The 15,562-nt window shown below is 46.5% G+C and overlaps 1 protein-coding gene across 1 annotated transcript; it reads left to right on the top strand.

The window, feature by feature from the left end:
* The first annotated feature begins 10,694 nt into the window (after positions 1-10,694).
* LOC125539329 (WD repeat-containing protein YMR102C-like) lies at positions 10,695-14,685 on the top strand. The gene is made up of 7 exons (XM_048702760.1): positions 10,695-10,966; positions 11,528-12,619; positions 12,725-12,815; positions 12,903-13,060; positions 13,155-13,283; positions 13,395-13,488; positions 13,605-14,685. Exons 2-7 carry the CDS (start codon positions 11,552-11,554, stop codon positions 14,135-14,137), a joined length of 2,073 nt encoding a protein of 690 aa, XP_048558717.1. The 5' UTR covers positions 10,695-10,966; positions 11,528-11,551; the 3' UTR covers positions 14,138-14,685.
* The last annotated feature ends 877 nt before the right edge of the window (positions 14,686-15,562 follow it).

Genomic DNA, 15,562 nt, shown 5'->3' with positions numbered 1-15,562 from the left:
CTAAATTCATGGAAAGCATCGGTATCCATAAAAGATTTAACACGATCAAACTTAGGTGTTATACCTGACTCCTTACCTTCGTTGAGGTCCCAATCTTCAGAGTTGCGTTTAATTCTTTCCAATAAATCCCATTTGAATTCAATAGTCTCCATCATAAAAGATCCAGTACAAGAAGTATCGAGCACGGAGCGATTACTGACAGAAAGCCGAGCATAAAATTTTTGAATAATCATTTCTCTTGAGAGCTCATGATTGGGGCATGAATATAACATTGAATTAAGCCTCCCCCAAGCTTCAGCGATGCTTTCTCCTCCGCGAGGCCAAAAATTATATATATAATTACGATCACGATGAATAAGATGCATAGGATAAAACTTCTGATGAAATTCCAATTTCAATCACTTGTAGTCCCAAGATCCCATATCATCACATAGCCTATGCCATGTCAATGCCTCTCCCTTCAAAGATAAAGGGAAGACCTTCTTCTTGATAACATCATCGGGCATACCTGCAAGCTTAAATAATCCACAAACTTCATCCACATATATTAAGTGTAAATCGGGATGCAATGTTCCATCACATGCGAAAGGATTAGCTAGCAGTTTCTCTATCATACCCGAAGGAATTTCAAAGTAAACATTTTCAGTAGATCCAATAGGTTGAGGAGCAACTCTTTGCTCTACTGGTCGGGGTGAAGATACATCGAACAAGCCCTTCAAAGGATTATGTTCCATAGTAATAAGTGACAGTAAATTTCAGCACACTATATAAATTTTTCCTTACCAAATTCCACCTACCAAAGGCGCTTCACTCCCCGGAAACGGCGCCAGAAAAGGGTCTTGATGACCCATAAGTGTAGGGGATCTATCGTAGCCTTTTCGATAAGTAAGAGCGTCGAACCCAACGAGGAGCAGAAGGAAATGATAAGTAGTTTTCAGTAAGGTATTCTCTGCAAGCACTGAAATTATCGGTAACAGATAGTTTTGTGATAAGGTAATTTGTAACGTGTAGCAAGCAATAAAAGTAAATAAGGTGCAGCAAGATTGCCCAATCCTTTTTGTAGCAAAGGACAAGCCTAGACAAACTCTTATATGGAGGAAAGCGCTCCCGAGGACACATGGGAATTATCGTCAAGCTAGTTTTCATCATGTTCATATGATTCGCGTTCGGTACTTTGATAATTTGATATGTGGGTGGACCGGTGCTTGGGTGCTGCCCTTACTTGGACAAGTATCCCACTTATGATTAACCCCTATTGCAAGCATCCGCAACTACAACAGAAGTATTAAGGTAAATCTAACCATAGCATGAAACATATGGATCCAAATCAGCCCCTTACGAAGCAACGCATAAACTAGGGTTTAGGCTTCTGTCACTCTAGCAACCCATCATGTACTTATTACTTCCCAATTCCTCCCTCTAGGCCCAAACAATGGTGAAGTGTCATGTAGTCGATGTTCACATGACACCACTAGAGGGATGACAACATACATCTCATCAAAATATCGAACGAATACCAAATTCACATGACTACTTATAGCAAGACTTCTCCCATGTCCTCGGGAACAAACGTAACTACTCACAAAGCATATTCATGTTCATAATCAGAGGGGTATTAATATGCATAATGGATCTGAACATATGATCTTCCACCAAGTAAACCAACTAGCATCAACTACAAGGAGTAATCAACACTACTAGCAACCCACAGGTACTAATCTAAGGTTTGGATACTAAGATTGGATACAAGAGATGAACTAGGGTTTGAGATGAGATGGTGCTGGTGAAGATGTTAATGGAGATTGACCCCCTCACGGTGAGAGGATCGTTGGTGATGATTTCCCCCTCCCGGAGGGAAGTTTCCCCGGCAGAACAGCTCTGCCGGAGCCCTAGATTGGTTCCGCCAAGGTTTCGCCTCGTGGCGGCGGAGTTTCGTCCCGTGAGCTTGCTTCTGATTTTTTCCTCGATGAAAGACTGCATATAGCCAAAGATGGGCATCGAAGGGCCACCAGGGGCCCACGAGGCGGGGGGCGCCCAGGGGGTAGGGCGCCCCCCCCACCCTCGTGGACGGTGGGTGGCCCCCCTCTGGTACTTCTTTCGGTCAATATTTTTTATTAATTTGAAAAATGACTTCCTTGAAGTTTCAGGACTTTTGGAGCTGTGTAGAATAGATCTCTAATATTTGCTCCTTTTCCAGCCCATAATTCCAGCTGTCGGCATTCTCCCTCTTCATTTAAACCTTGTAAAATAAGAGAGAATAGGCATAAGTATTGTGACATAATGTGTAATAACAACCCATAATGCAATAAATATCAATATAAAAGCATGATGCAAAATGGATGTATCAGGGAGCAGGTATAGTTACCTCATCAAGTTCTACTTTCCTCCCACTCACTTCTTCGAGAGAAACTCCTTCTCTAGAAAGGATCCATTCTTAGCAACGAATATCTTGCCTTTGGATCTGTGATAGAAGGTGTACCCAACAGTCTCCTTTGGGTATCCTATGAAGATACATTTCTCCGATTTGGGTTCGAGCTTATCAGGTTGAAGCTTTTTCACATAAAGCATCGCAGCCCCAAACTTTAAGAAATGACAACTTGGGTTTCTTGCCAAACCACAGTTCATATGGCGTCATCTCAACGGATTTAGATGGTGCCCTATTTGACAAGAATGTAGCCGTATCTAAAGCATAACCCCAAAACGATAGAGGTAAATCAGTAAGAGACATCATAGATCGCACCATATCTAATAAAGTACGATTATGACGTTCGGACACACCATTATGCTGTGGTGTTTCGGGTGGCGTGAGTTGTGAAACTATTCCACATTATTTCAAATGAAGACCAAACTCTTAACTCAAATATTCACCTCCATGATTAGATCATAGAAACTTTATTTTCTTATTACAATGATTTTCCACTTCACTCTGAAATTCTTTGAACTTTTCAAATGTTTCAGACTTGTGTTTCATCAAGTAGATATACCCATATCTGCTCAAATCATCTGTGAAGGTCAGAAAATAACGATACCCGCCGCGAGCATCAACACTCATCGGACCGCATACATCAGTATGTATTATTTCCAACAAGTCTGTTGCTCGCTCCATTGTTCCGGAGAATGAAGTCTTAGTAATCTTGCCCATGAGGCATGGTTCGCAAGCATCAAGTGATTCATAATCAAGTGACCCCAAAAGCCCATCAGCATGGAGTTTCTTCATGCGCTTTACATCAATATGACCTAAACGACAGTGCCACAAATAAGTTGCACTATCATTATTAAACTTATGTCTTTTGGCTTCAATACTATGAATATGTGTATCACTACTATCAAGATTTAGTAAAAATAGACCACTCATCAAGGGTGCATGACCACTCATCACTACTCATATAAATAGAAAAACCATTATTCTCTGATTTAAATGAATAACCGTCTCGCATCAAACAAGATACATATATAATGTTCATGCTTAACGCTGGCACCAAATAATGATTATTCAGGTCTAAAACTAATCCCAAAGGTAGATGTAGAGGTAGCGTGCTGACGGCGATCATATCGACTTTAGAACCATTTCCCACGTGCATCGTCACCTCTTCCTTAGCTAATCTTCGTTTAATCCGTAGCCCCTGTTTTGAGTTGCAAATATGAGCAACAAAACTAGTATCAAATACCCAGGCGCTACTACGAGCATTAGTAAGGTACACATCAATAACATGTATCAGATATACCTTCCACTTTGCCATCCTTCTTATCCACCAAATACTTGGGGCAGTTTCGCTTCCAGTGACCAGTCCCTTTGTAGTAGAAGCACTCAGTCTCAGGCTTAGGTCCAGACTTGGCCTTCTTCACTTGAGCAGCAACTTGCTTGCCATTCTTCTTGAAGTTTCCCTTCTTCCCTTTGCCCTTCTTCTTGAAACTAGTGGTCTTGTTGACCATCAACACTTGATGCTCCTTCTTGATTTCTACCTCCATAGCCTTTAGCATTGCGAAGAGCTCGGGAATTGTCTTATCCATCCCTTGCATATTATAGTTCATCACGAAGCTTTTGTAGCTTGGTGGTAGTGATTGAAGAACTCTGTCAATGACACTATCAACCGGAAGATCAACTCCCAGCTGAGTCAAGTGATTGTGGTACCCAGACATTCTGAGTATATGTTCACTGACAGAATTATTCTCCTCCATTTTGCAGCTATAGAACTTATTGGAGACTTCATATCTCTCAATCCGGGCATTTGCTTGAAATATTAACTTCAACTCCTGGAACATCTCATATGTTTCATGACGTTCAAAACATCGTTGAAGTCCCGGTTCTAAGCCGTAAAGCATGGCACACTGAACTATCGAGTAGTCATCAGCTTTGCTCTGCTAGGCGTTCACAACGTCCTGCGTTGCTCTTGCAACGGGTCTTGCACCTAGCGGCGCTTCTAGGACGTAATTCTTCTGTGCAGCAATGAGGATAATCCTCAAGTTACGAACCCAGTCCATGTAGTTGCTACCATCATCTTTCAACTTAGCTTTATCTAGGAACGCATTAAAATTCAATGGTACAGTAGCACGGGCCATTTATCTACAACAACATAGACATGGAAAAATACTATCAGGTACTAAGTTCATGATAAATTAAAGTCCAATTAATCATATTACTTAAGAACTCCCACTTAGATAGACATCCCTCTAATCATCTAAGTGATCACGTGATCCGTATCAACTAAACCATGTCCGATCATCACGTGAGATGGAGTAGTTTTCAATGGTGAACATCACTATGTTGATCATATCTACTATATGATTCACGCTAGACCTTTCGGTCTCAGTGTCCCGAGGCCATATCTGCATATGCTAGGCTCCTCAAGTTTAACCCGAGTATTCTGCCTATGCAAAACTGGCTTGCACCCATTTCATGTGAACATAGAGCTTATCACACCCGATCATCGCGTGGTGTATTGGCACGACGAATTGTCGCAACGGTGCATACTCAGGGAGAACACTTGTACCTTGAAATTTAGTGAGAGATCATCTTATAATGCTACCGCCGTACTAAGAAAAATGAGGTGCATAAAGGAAAAACATCACATGCAATCAATATAAGTGATATGATATGGCCATCATCATCTTGTGTCTTTGATCTCCATGTCCAAAGCACCGTCATGATCACCATCGTCACCGGCTTGACACCTTGATCTCCATCGAAGCATCGTTGTCATCTCGCCAACTATTGCTACTGCGACTATCGCTACCGCTTAGTGATCAAGTAAAGCAATTACATGGCGACTGCATTTCATACAATAAAGCGGCAACCATATGGCTCCTGCCAGTTGCCAATAACTGTTACAAAACATGATCATCTCATACAACAATTTATATATCATCACGTCTTGACCATATCACATCACAGCAAGCCCTGCAAAAACAAGTCAGACGTCCTCTACTTTGTTGTTGCAAGTTTTACGTGGCTGCTACGAGCTTCTAGCAAGAACTGTTCTTACCTACGCATCAAAACCACAATGATTTTTCGTCAAGTGTGCTGTTTTAACCTTCAACAAGGACCGGGCGTAGTCACACTCGATTCAACTAAAGTTGGAGAAACAGACACCACTAGCCACCTGTGTGCAAAGCACAACGGTAGAACCAGTCTCATGAACGCGGTCATGTAATGTCGGTCTGGGCCGCTTCATCCAACAATACCGCCGAATCAAAGTATGACATGCTGGTAAGAAGTATGACTATTATCACCCACAACTCTTTGTGTTCTACTCGTGCATATAACATCTACGCATAGAGCTGACTCTGATACCACTGTTGTGGAACGTAGTATTTCAAAAATTTCCTACCATCACGCAAGATCTATCTAGGAGAAGCATAGCAACGAGCGGGGAGAGTGTGCCCACGTACCCTCATAGACCGAAAGCGGAAGCGTTAAGTAATGCGGTTGATGTAGTCGAACGTCTTCGTGATCCAACCGATCAAGTACCGAACGCATGACACTTCCTCGATCTGCACACGTACAGCTCGGTGACGTCCCTCAAACTCTTGATCCAACTGAGGCCTAGGGAGAGTTTCATTAGCACGACGGCGTGGTGACGGTGATGATGAAGTTACCGGCGTAGGGCTTCGCCTAAGCACTACAACGGTATGACCGAGGTGTGTTTCTGTGGAGGGGGCTCCGCACACGGCTAAGAGAAACTTTGGGGTGCCTTTGGGGTGCCCCCTCCCACGTATATAAAGGGGGGAGGGAGGAGGAGACAGGCCAGGGGGAGGAGGCGCGCCATGGGGGGGGGCAATCCTACTCCAAGTAGGATTCGACCCCCCCCCTTTCCTATTCCAACAAGGAGAAGGGGGAAGGAGAGGGAGGAGAGAAGGAAAGGGGGGCCAGCCCCCCTAGTCAAATTCGATTTGGGCTAGGGGGCGCGCGCCACACCTTCCTACCTCCTCCCTTCCACCAATAGGCCCATGAGGCCCAATAACCTCCCGGGGGGTTCCGGTAACCCCCCGGTACTCCGGGATATACCCGATACACCTCGGAACTATTCCGGTGCCCGAATATAGTCTTCCAATATATCAATATTTATGTCTCGACCATTTCAATACTCCTCGTCATGTCCGTGTTCTCACCCAGGACTCCGAACTACCTTCGGTACATCAAAACTAATAAACTCATAATACCGATCGTCATCGAACGTTAAGCGTGCGGACCCTACGGGTTCGAGAACTATGTAGACATTACCGAGACCCATCTCATAACCAATAGCGGAATCTGGATGGTCATATTGGCTCCCGCATATTCTATGAAGATCTTTATCGATCAAACCGCATAACAACATACGTTGTTACCTTTGTCATCGGTATGTTACTTGCCCGAGATTCGATCGTCGATATCACTATACCTAGTTCAATCTCGTTACCGGCAAGTCTCTTTACTCGTTTCGTAATTCATCATCCCACAACTAACTCATTAGTCACATTGCTTACAAGGCTTATAGTGGTGTGCATTACCGAGAGGGCCCAGAGATACCTCTCCGACAATCGGAGTGACAAATCCTAATCTCGATATATGCCAACTCAACAAACACCATCGGAGACACCTGTAGAGCATCTTTATAATCACCCAGTTACGTTGTGACGTTTGATAGCACACTAAGTGTTCCTCCGGTATTCGGGAGTTGCATAATCTGATAGTCATAGAAACATGTATAAGTCATGGAGAAAGCAATAGCAATAAACTAAACGATCATAGTGCTAAGCTAACGAAAGAGTCTTGTCCATCACATCATTCTCTAACAATGTGATCCCGTTCGTCAAATGACAACACATGTTTATGGCTAGGAAACTTAACCATCTTTGATTAACGAGCTAGTCTAGTACAGGCACACGAGGGACACTCTGTTTGTCTATGTATTCACACATGTACTAAGTTTCCGGTTAATACAATTCTAGCATGAATAATAAACATTTATCATGATATAAGGAAATATAAATAACAATTTTATTATTGCCTCTAGGGCATATTTCCTTCAGTGATCCCGTTATCAAATGACAACACATGTCCATGGTTAGGAAACCTTAACCATCTTTGATCAACGAGCTAGTCTAGTAGAGGCATACTAGGGACATGGTATTTGTTTATGTATTCACACATGTATTTAAGTTTCCGATCAATACAATTCTAGCATGAATAATAAACCTTTATCATGAATAAGGAAATATAAAATAACAACTTTATTATTGCCTCTAGGGCATATTTTCTTCACATCTGTCGTGACAAAACCACGACACTCCTGGATGAGCATGCAAAGAAGTAGTTTATGGGGATGATGAAGGATACCAATGAACGTAGAGAGCACAAGGCTGCAAGAGCAGCAGCGAAAGCAGAGGCAAGGATGTTGGGAGAGGAGGTGACAAGGGTGCAGGTAGAGCAGGAGAAGCAGGACACAAGGATGGCCGCGGAACAGGTGGAGCAAGAGCCAAGATGGTTGCGAAGCAGGCGACATGGATAAAAAGATGGGGTTTGTTCATGCGTGAGTTTACTTTGTCTACATCATGTCATCTTGCTTAAGGCATCACCCCGTTCTTGATGAACTTAATACTCTAGATGCATGCTGGATAGCAGTTAATGTGTGGAGTAATAGTAGTAGATGCAGGCAGGAGTCGGTCTACTTGTCTCGGGCGTGATGCTTATATACATGATCATTACCATGGATATAGTCATGATTATTTGCTTTTCTATCAATTGCCCAACAGTAATTTGTTTACCTACTGTATGCTATTTTCAAGAGAGAAGCCTCTAGTGAAAACTATGCCCCGGGGTCTACTTTTATCATATATTAAAATCCAAAAATACCTTGCTGCAATTTTATTTACGTTTTCTTTATTTATGTTCAATCTATCTATCTACCACTACAAAATTTGATCTTGCAAATAACCGCCGAGGGATTGACAACCCCTTGTTCGTGTTGGGTGCAAGTATTAGTTATTTTGGGTGCAAGTACTGTTAACGAGGTGTTGCGTGATTCTCCTACTGGATTGATAAAGTTGATTCTTAACTGGGGGAAATACTTATCTGTATTGTACTGCATCGTCCCCTCCTCTTCGGGGAAATTTCAATGCAGTTCACAAGCATCCGACACATCCATGTCCTTGTGCATTGTTGCCATTGGCCTTAGACTCAGAGGTCGACATCTGAAGACAAGGACATGATGTTAGGGAGCCGAAAAGCCGCTCTGGCACGCTACCGGTGTCCCTTCTAGTGGTTAGCTAGCCATGACCTCCAACCAGCGCACACCTGCTGTGGTGACAGAGTACACACCGCCATGCCGTCATGAGCTTTCGTCAGGCATGACACCGTCGCTAGATTCCAGCCGGAGTGGGCGGTGAAAGTGCCCGGCTTGTGGACCCATGGCGGGTCGGCTCTGACTACTAAGCTCGACTATCCTCCTAGGACCGGCGGAGCGCGAGCTGGGCGACTGTCTCCTCCTGGTCTTGTGAGTTCCCAGTTGTTGATGTGGACCAATCACACTCAGATCTGCTACTAGTCATGCTGGAGATGGTCGAAGATGACCGAAGAGGAAGGGGCGGAGCGGAGCGGGTTGGAAGCGGAGTGGGTTGGGACCAATGTCTTGGATTTTGTCCATAGTAGGGATTTTGTGGGGTCAAGATGGGCCGGTCCAATGTGGTGGACGTGTCTGGTCAGCAACAAATCTGCTCCGCATATGGGCTGGATATGAGGTGCCGGATAACCAGGACATTTGAACGAGGTATGTGGGGTCCGGTTGGGGGCGTTGTTTTCTCAAGCCATGTCCAGGTGTACACTCGGAGATGCTCTTAGGTGCATCAAACTGTTCCCTACTCTCTCTTTTTTGCAAATAAAAACTGTTTCCTACTTTTTTTTGTGAATAAAAACTGTTCCCTACTCTTTCCTTTTTGTGTGAACAAAATTGTTCCATGCTTGTTTATTAGCCATTGTTCACTGCCTTATTATAAAAAAAAAACAGCCATTGTGTCCATGGTCTTATGCAAGCAGCCGTTAGTATCTTCAATCTTATGGAAGAACATGGCCCCATCGTTGCTTGGGCGTGTGCGGATATATCCGCGAACAGCAGGGTTTGGCATATCATCTCTAAATTGACGAAGTCCTTTTCAGTCTTTCGGAGGTGCTCATATAGATAGGATGTGCGTTTGCACATTTATAGAATTGAATGTATACTTGTGTATAGGAGCAGACTTCGATTGTACTCTGTTTTAAAAAAGTAGGTGCTCGACCCTCGTCTTTGTTAGCTCGCACGATAGTAACCCCTTTTCCAAACATCGATCACGTATACATGGGACGTAGTTGCACATGGTTGAACGGCCTGGGCAAGCAGCCGTTTGCGGTCGCCAATTGGCAAACGCGAAAGAAACTGTCGCCGTTTAACTACAGATCTCCGGCGGTGAAAAAGAAGTTACCACTCGTGGGTCCTGACAGGCGATGCAGCACATCAATCCCACGGGAGCAAGGCAACAAGGAAAAGATCCGCGTCAGGCAAGGGTTACACGAGCAAATCGGCGGTGATGCAGCAGCCGTTCGCAGTGCGTGGAGGGAGGTAGAGGCAAGGCCCTATACCTACTGTACACAGATTACACAGCCCATTTTTTATTTTATTTATTATCGGTAGACGTCCGACCAAAATGAAACAAAGAAGCAAAGGGGCAAAAAAGAAAAAAAGAGAAATAGAAAGAAAAGTCAGTACTGTTAGTACTAGCATGAGCGGCTGACCAGTGGCACTGTGCCGGAAACGTCCAGACAGGCACTGAGATAGATAGATAGATAGATAGAGAGAGAGAGAAGCACCGAAAAACCAATAAGTCAGCACAGCGGGCAAAAGCGAATTCGGGACACCACGATTGGTGCTGCTAATTGTGTACGTGAATACGATGCTACACTAACATTTCTTCGGTGCTGGTAGTATAAAAAATGGTGGTACCAGTACTACTGCCTCAGCCTTTTATTCTCCTGCTGATGCTGAAGATTCCTGGCTCTCGTCTTGGCGCAGTGGGGGGGTTACCGGGGTTAACGAAACTCTATAAATAATTTTTTTAAAAAAAATCCTCCGTTTCGTTTCTTTTTGGCGTGCTGGTTCCAAATCTGGCGATGGTGATGGGGACGGAGGCCAGGCCGGGGCCGGGGCCCCCGCCCTCCACGTCCTAATAAATCGCTCCCATCGCCGATTCGCCCACCCCCTTTCCTTTCTCCCTTCAATCTTTCCGCCTTCCCGTCGTCGATTCCATTCCGTTCCAATCCTCCGTCCCCATTTGCGCCATGCTGCCGGCGCCGCCGCCGCTCCCGCGCCCGGCGACCACCACCACCGCCCAAGAACGCGCGCCTCGCCGCTGCTGACAGACAGGGCCGACACCTCCCCCCCTCCCTCCCTCCCACCCTCGGCCCCCAATTCCCGAGCGAGCGCGGGCGCCGGTTCTGCCCTCCCCGTCGGCCCAGGTGCGCTTCCCCTCCCGCGAGTTTCGTTTTTCTATTCCCCTCCCCCCGCGTCGGCAAGTCCTTTCGAGATATGTGTCGCCCAATTCGCTTCACCGCCCGTTCCTCCAACGAGAGGAGAAAAAAAGTTCTTTTCTTCCGGTTCGTTGCCGCTACGCTTTAACAATGGGCGCGCGCGGGCGAGCGGCTGGCTGGCTGGCTGTTGCTAACTTGGCGTCGCCGCGGCCAGATGCATGCATTGCTCGGGGCCGATTCGGCCACGCGAGGCCCGGGATTTCATGGCAGATACGGGGCCATTGATTAGTTCCGATTTGGTGCTCTAATTTCTTTATTAACTCTTGATTAATCACGCCTGTTTCAAAAAAAAATAATTTCTCCTTTCGCGTCCGTCCGCGCTCGCTTTCTCGTCCCCAAGCTGCCGCCGAGGCAATTCAGCGCGCCCCCGCTGCCCCTGCCGCTCTACTCCCTCTACTGTTATATAAGCGCGTGCCCGCACGGCTGCTCTGAGATGTGGTTGTTTGTTCCCCACACTGTTGCTTATCTGCAACTGTATCATTCTTGCAGCCTCCCAACAACAGCGATCGATCCATGGAGTCGTGCCAGTTAGCGCGGGAGAGCTCTAGTAGCGGTAGGGTGGAGGCGGAGGAGGAGGCCTTCTTCGACACGCGCCAGGACCTGCTGCCGTCGCCGGCGCCCAGCCCGGCACCGGCATTGCCGTGGTCGTCCGGCGGCCTCGATGGCCTCGACAGCGTGCGGGACAGGAAGGAGCGCTTCTTCAGAAGCATGGGCCTCGAGTGCGGCCCGAGCCCCAGGCAGGCGGTGGATCCCGCTTGCGCCGCCGGCGAGGTGGAGAAGCAGCAGGAGGAGGCTGTGCCGGAGACCGGGAGGCTGTCGTCGCACTCGGAGGACAACGACTGCTCCATGTCCAGTTGGTCCACGGAGGAGACCACGAGCTATGACGAGGGCGGCGCGTCCGACGACAATTCCGTCGGTGGATCCAGCAAGGACGATGGCAGCAGCAAGGTCAGCCGGAGCTCCAGTTCGTTCTCGTTTATCAGAAGGCTTATGAGCCGAAATGGCAAGCCTTCCGGCGCTCCGAGGACAGTTGAGAGGAGGAGAAGCGGATGGCTGGAGAGGCTGGGCGTGGCCGTTTGTGCGGTGGATAATGCGGCGGATGAGCCTAGCACCAGCTCCTCTGACAGCGAGCAGATTCATGGTGGAAGGTATGAGAGGGTCAAGGTCCGATCGTACCGGAAGCGGTCCAAGGAATTGTCTGCCCTGTACCAAGGCCAAGTGATCAAGGGACATGATGGTGCCATCCTGACGATGAAATTCAGTCCTGATGGGCAGTTCCTAGCAAGCGGCGGCGAAGACGGAGTTGTCCGGGTTTGGGGTGTTTTGCAGTCTGATGACTGCAAAATTCCTCTGGATGACCCCTCTTGCGTCTACCTCAAGGCGCGGCGCAAGAACGGGTTGGCGCCGGTGAGTGTCGACAGCGAGAAGCTGCGCAAATCCAAGAGTATGGGCATGAAGAAGACTGGAGACTCTGCCTGCATTGTGATTCCAACAATGGTTTTCCAAATTTCAGAGGAACCATTGCATGAGTTCTATGGGCATTCTGCTGATGTATTGGATCTGTCCTGGTCAAACAACAAGGTCAGTTGAAGAAGTGTATTTTTTTTATCAACCTAATGGGATTGTTCTTTGTTTCTCCTATATATACCTCTTTACTGATGATGATTAAAATTTGATACCTTGCAGCATCTATTATCGGCTTCAACAGACAAAACTGTCCGCCTGTGGGAAATTGGATCTGCAAACTGCATCAGAGTTTTCCCGCATAGCAACTTTGGTAGGCTTGCAAATTCATATTTTCTCTGCTTGCCTATACCTTTACTCATGGGTTGAAGCTGACAGCTTGCTCTCCAAATTTTTGCAGTGACTTGTGTCCAATTTAATCCGACAGACGACAATTGCTTCATCACTGGATCCATTGACGGCAAAGTTCGTGTATGGAACATAACTAGATGCAGCGTTGTCGACTGGGCAGATGTTAGAGACATAGTTACAGCGGTCTGTTACCGACCTGATGGAAAGGTACGTTTTTAGTGCACCATTGTAGTTATTTTGATAAATTTGGTACCTCGATAGTTTGGAGACTGATCTCCAATTTTCCTTCGGCTTTCTGCAGGGTGTAGTGGTTGGAACGATTACTGGAAATTGTCGCTTTTACGACGCATCGGACGACCTGCTGCGGTTGGAAAATCAGATTGCACTCAGCGGCAAGAAATCCTCTTTGAAGAGAATCACAAGTTTTCAGGTAATCATCTACTTACAAGAAAAGGATGACTGTTGTTGTAATTGATATCTTCATCAGCCCTATTATTCATCAAGCATGTTTCTTACTATTGCTCTTCCATTTCCATGGCAGTTCTGTCCAAACAACCCAAGTAAACTAATGGTAACATCTGCCGACTCCAAGATCAGGATGTTGGATGGAACCAATGTGATTCAGAATTACAGTGGTACGTCTCAAATACTTACTCTATTCCTTTTGCTATATTCAACATTTACCTCTATAGTTTTTCTCTCTGAAATCATAACTTTCAATGGACTAATAATATTTGTAAACCATCATCAGGACTCCGAAGTGGTTCATGCCAGATGTCAGCATCCTTCACACCAGACGGGGAGCACATAGTTTCTGCCAGTGAAGACTCCAACATTTATGTCTGGAACCGTGACAACCAAGATGATTCTGTGTGGCGACAAGCGAAAACCACATATTCCTCTGAGCGCTTCCTATCCAACAACGCAGCCATCGCGATACCATGGCACGGCACAAAACCAAGGAGCCATGTTTCCTTGGCCTCTCATATCCAATTCAAGTACAGTTCCAGCAAAAGTTTTCCTTCAAGACCCTCTGCTCCTGGCATTTTCAACCTCAACCAGGAGTTGTTCGCCGAGCCGTCGTGCAAAGGCGCCTCGGCAACTTGGCCGGAGGAAATGCTGCCGTCCGGCTCGATCGGCGCAAGCCTGGACGAGACGCAGCACAAGCTTCTGAGGAACTGCTCCCAGAGCACGGCGAACTCCTGGGGCCGGGTGATCGTCACCGCGGGATGGGACGGCCGGATCAGGTGGTTCCAGAATTACGGCCTGCCGGTGCAACGGTGACTGGTTCATCCGGAGCGCCCGGTGAAAGCAAGTGAACGGCAGCATTGGCGCCTCCCACATGGCCGGCCATGAAGAAAAGCGCCCGTGCACCCCAGCTATGGCGCTGGACCAGCGCGTGTGTGCGGTTTCTTGGTACAAGACATCACATGCTCGGTGCTCCTGCTGCTGAATCGTGCATGGACCAGTGCTTGTACATAATCAACCCGGTGGTCCTCCGAGATCTCTTCATCATCAGCGGTTGTTGTTCGTGGCAGGCCCTGTAGCTATTAGCTCGCTCGCTAGCTTTGTACCACCCCTTTTTTTGTAGAGAGATCTTTCAGCCTAGATCAGATTCGTTCTTTGCCCTTTTTCTTTCTTTCTTTCTTTCGATTGCTCTATTGATTTGATGATATGCCGCGGAAATGTTAGCGTAAGTTGAGTGTAAATTCTCCTCATCCCGCTGATTGTGTGGGAGGGGGACTGATGGAACTGTCGGATACATATGTTCCATCCATCCGAGTATACGGAAAATTCGTTCATTCGTTCAAAATTCAGTGTCCACTTCTCTTCAACTTAGCCTTGTATGCTTGTACTATTCAGTTTCAGATGTGATTAGCTTGTGGTTCTGGCTGTAAGCTGTTTGGTGTGGACCTTGTGCGGATGCTGAAAAGGTAATTATTGTCCCTGTAATGGGACCTTTTGGTGGTTGATCCCTTGATTGATTGATTGATCCCCCCATGTTACTTGCTCGTCCCATAAATATGCTGGTCCTGAATCTGTTGGAGGCCGGACCGACCTGCCGAATGTGCATCTCGTCTCCTTGGTAGTATCTGCTGCTACGCCCTGTGTTTTCCTTTGCAAACATCTGCAAATGCGGTAGAGTGGGTATCATCCTGCTGCTGCAGCCTTGGAACTTGCATTATTTGGTCGGCATGTAAACTATAGTTACTTAGATACAGATCCAACTTAGTTCCACTTGCTTCAAAGAAAATGAAAGTCAGTTCGTTCCACTGCTATTTTAGGGTTGGGAAAGGGTTCTCCGGTGCATGTGGCTCCGATGCCATTCGCCGGGACTTCTCCAGGTTCAACTCGCTAAAATATTTCGCATGCAATTGTATACTCGTAAGCCTCACTTGGGTCGAGCAAGAGCCAAGACGGCGGATGATTTGCCTCCGAATATGTCAGTCAGTGGTGTCTAGTCTAAACTAACCGAGATTAGTTGAGGCTGTTTGTCAAACCATTAGGTTACTACTCGGCCTGGATGATTGACATGTGGAGACCAATGCAAGTCGCAGCTACTCCTATATGTTTGTAGTTGGCGTCATATTAATTTTCTCGTGCTGGTCCCGGTGAGATAACGCGGAGCAATCTACCTTAGGTCACTGCTTCCGTAACAGCTGCCCGGCGGACTACCCTCAAGGCATTCATGCTGCACATGATGAGATG

The sequence above is a fragment of the Triticum urartu genome, chromosome 2 (assembly GCF_003073215.2).
Source record: "Triticum urartu cultivar G1812 chromosome 2, Tu2.1, whole genome shotgun sequence".
Lineage (NCBI taxonomy): Eukaryota > Viridiplantae > Streptophyta > Magnoliopsida > Poales > Poaceae > Triticum > Triticum urartu.
This window is presented reverse-complemented; position numbering and strand designations above follow the sequence as displayed.

Coding starts and splice junctions, on each gene's coding strand:
- LOC125539329 (XM_048702760.1), top strand. CDS start 11,552: ATGGAGTCGTGCCAGTTAGCGCGGGAGAGCTCTAGTAGCGGTAGGGTG. Junction 13,061..13,154: donor GTTACCGACCTGATGGAAAG/GTACGTTTTTAG, acceptor GGCTTTCTGCAG/GGTGTAGTGGTTGGAACGAT. Junction 13,284..13,394: donor AGAGAATCACAAGTTTTCAG/GTAATCATCTAC, acceptor TTTCCATGGCAG/TTCTGTCCAAACAACCCAAG.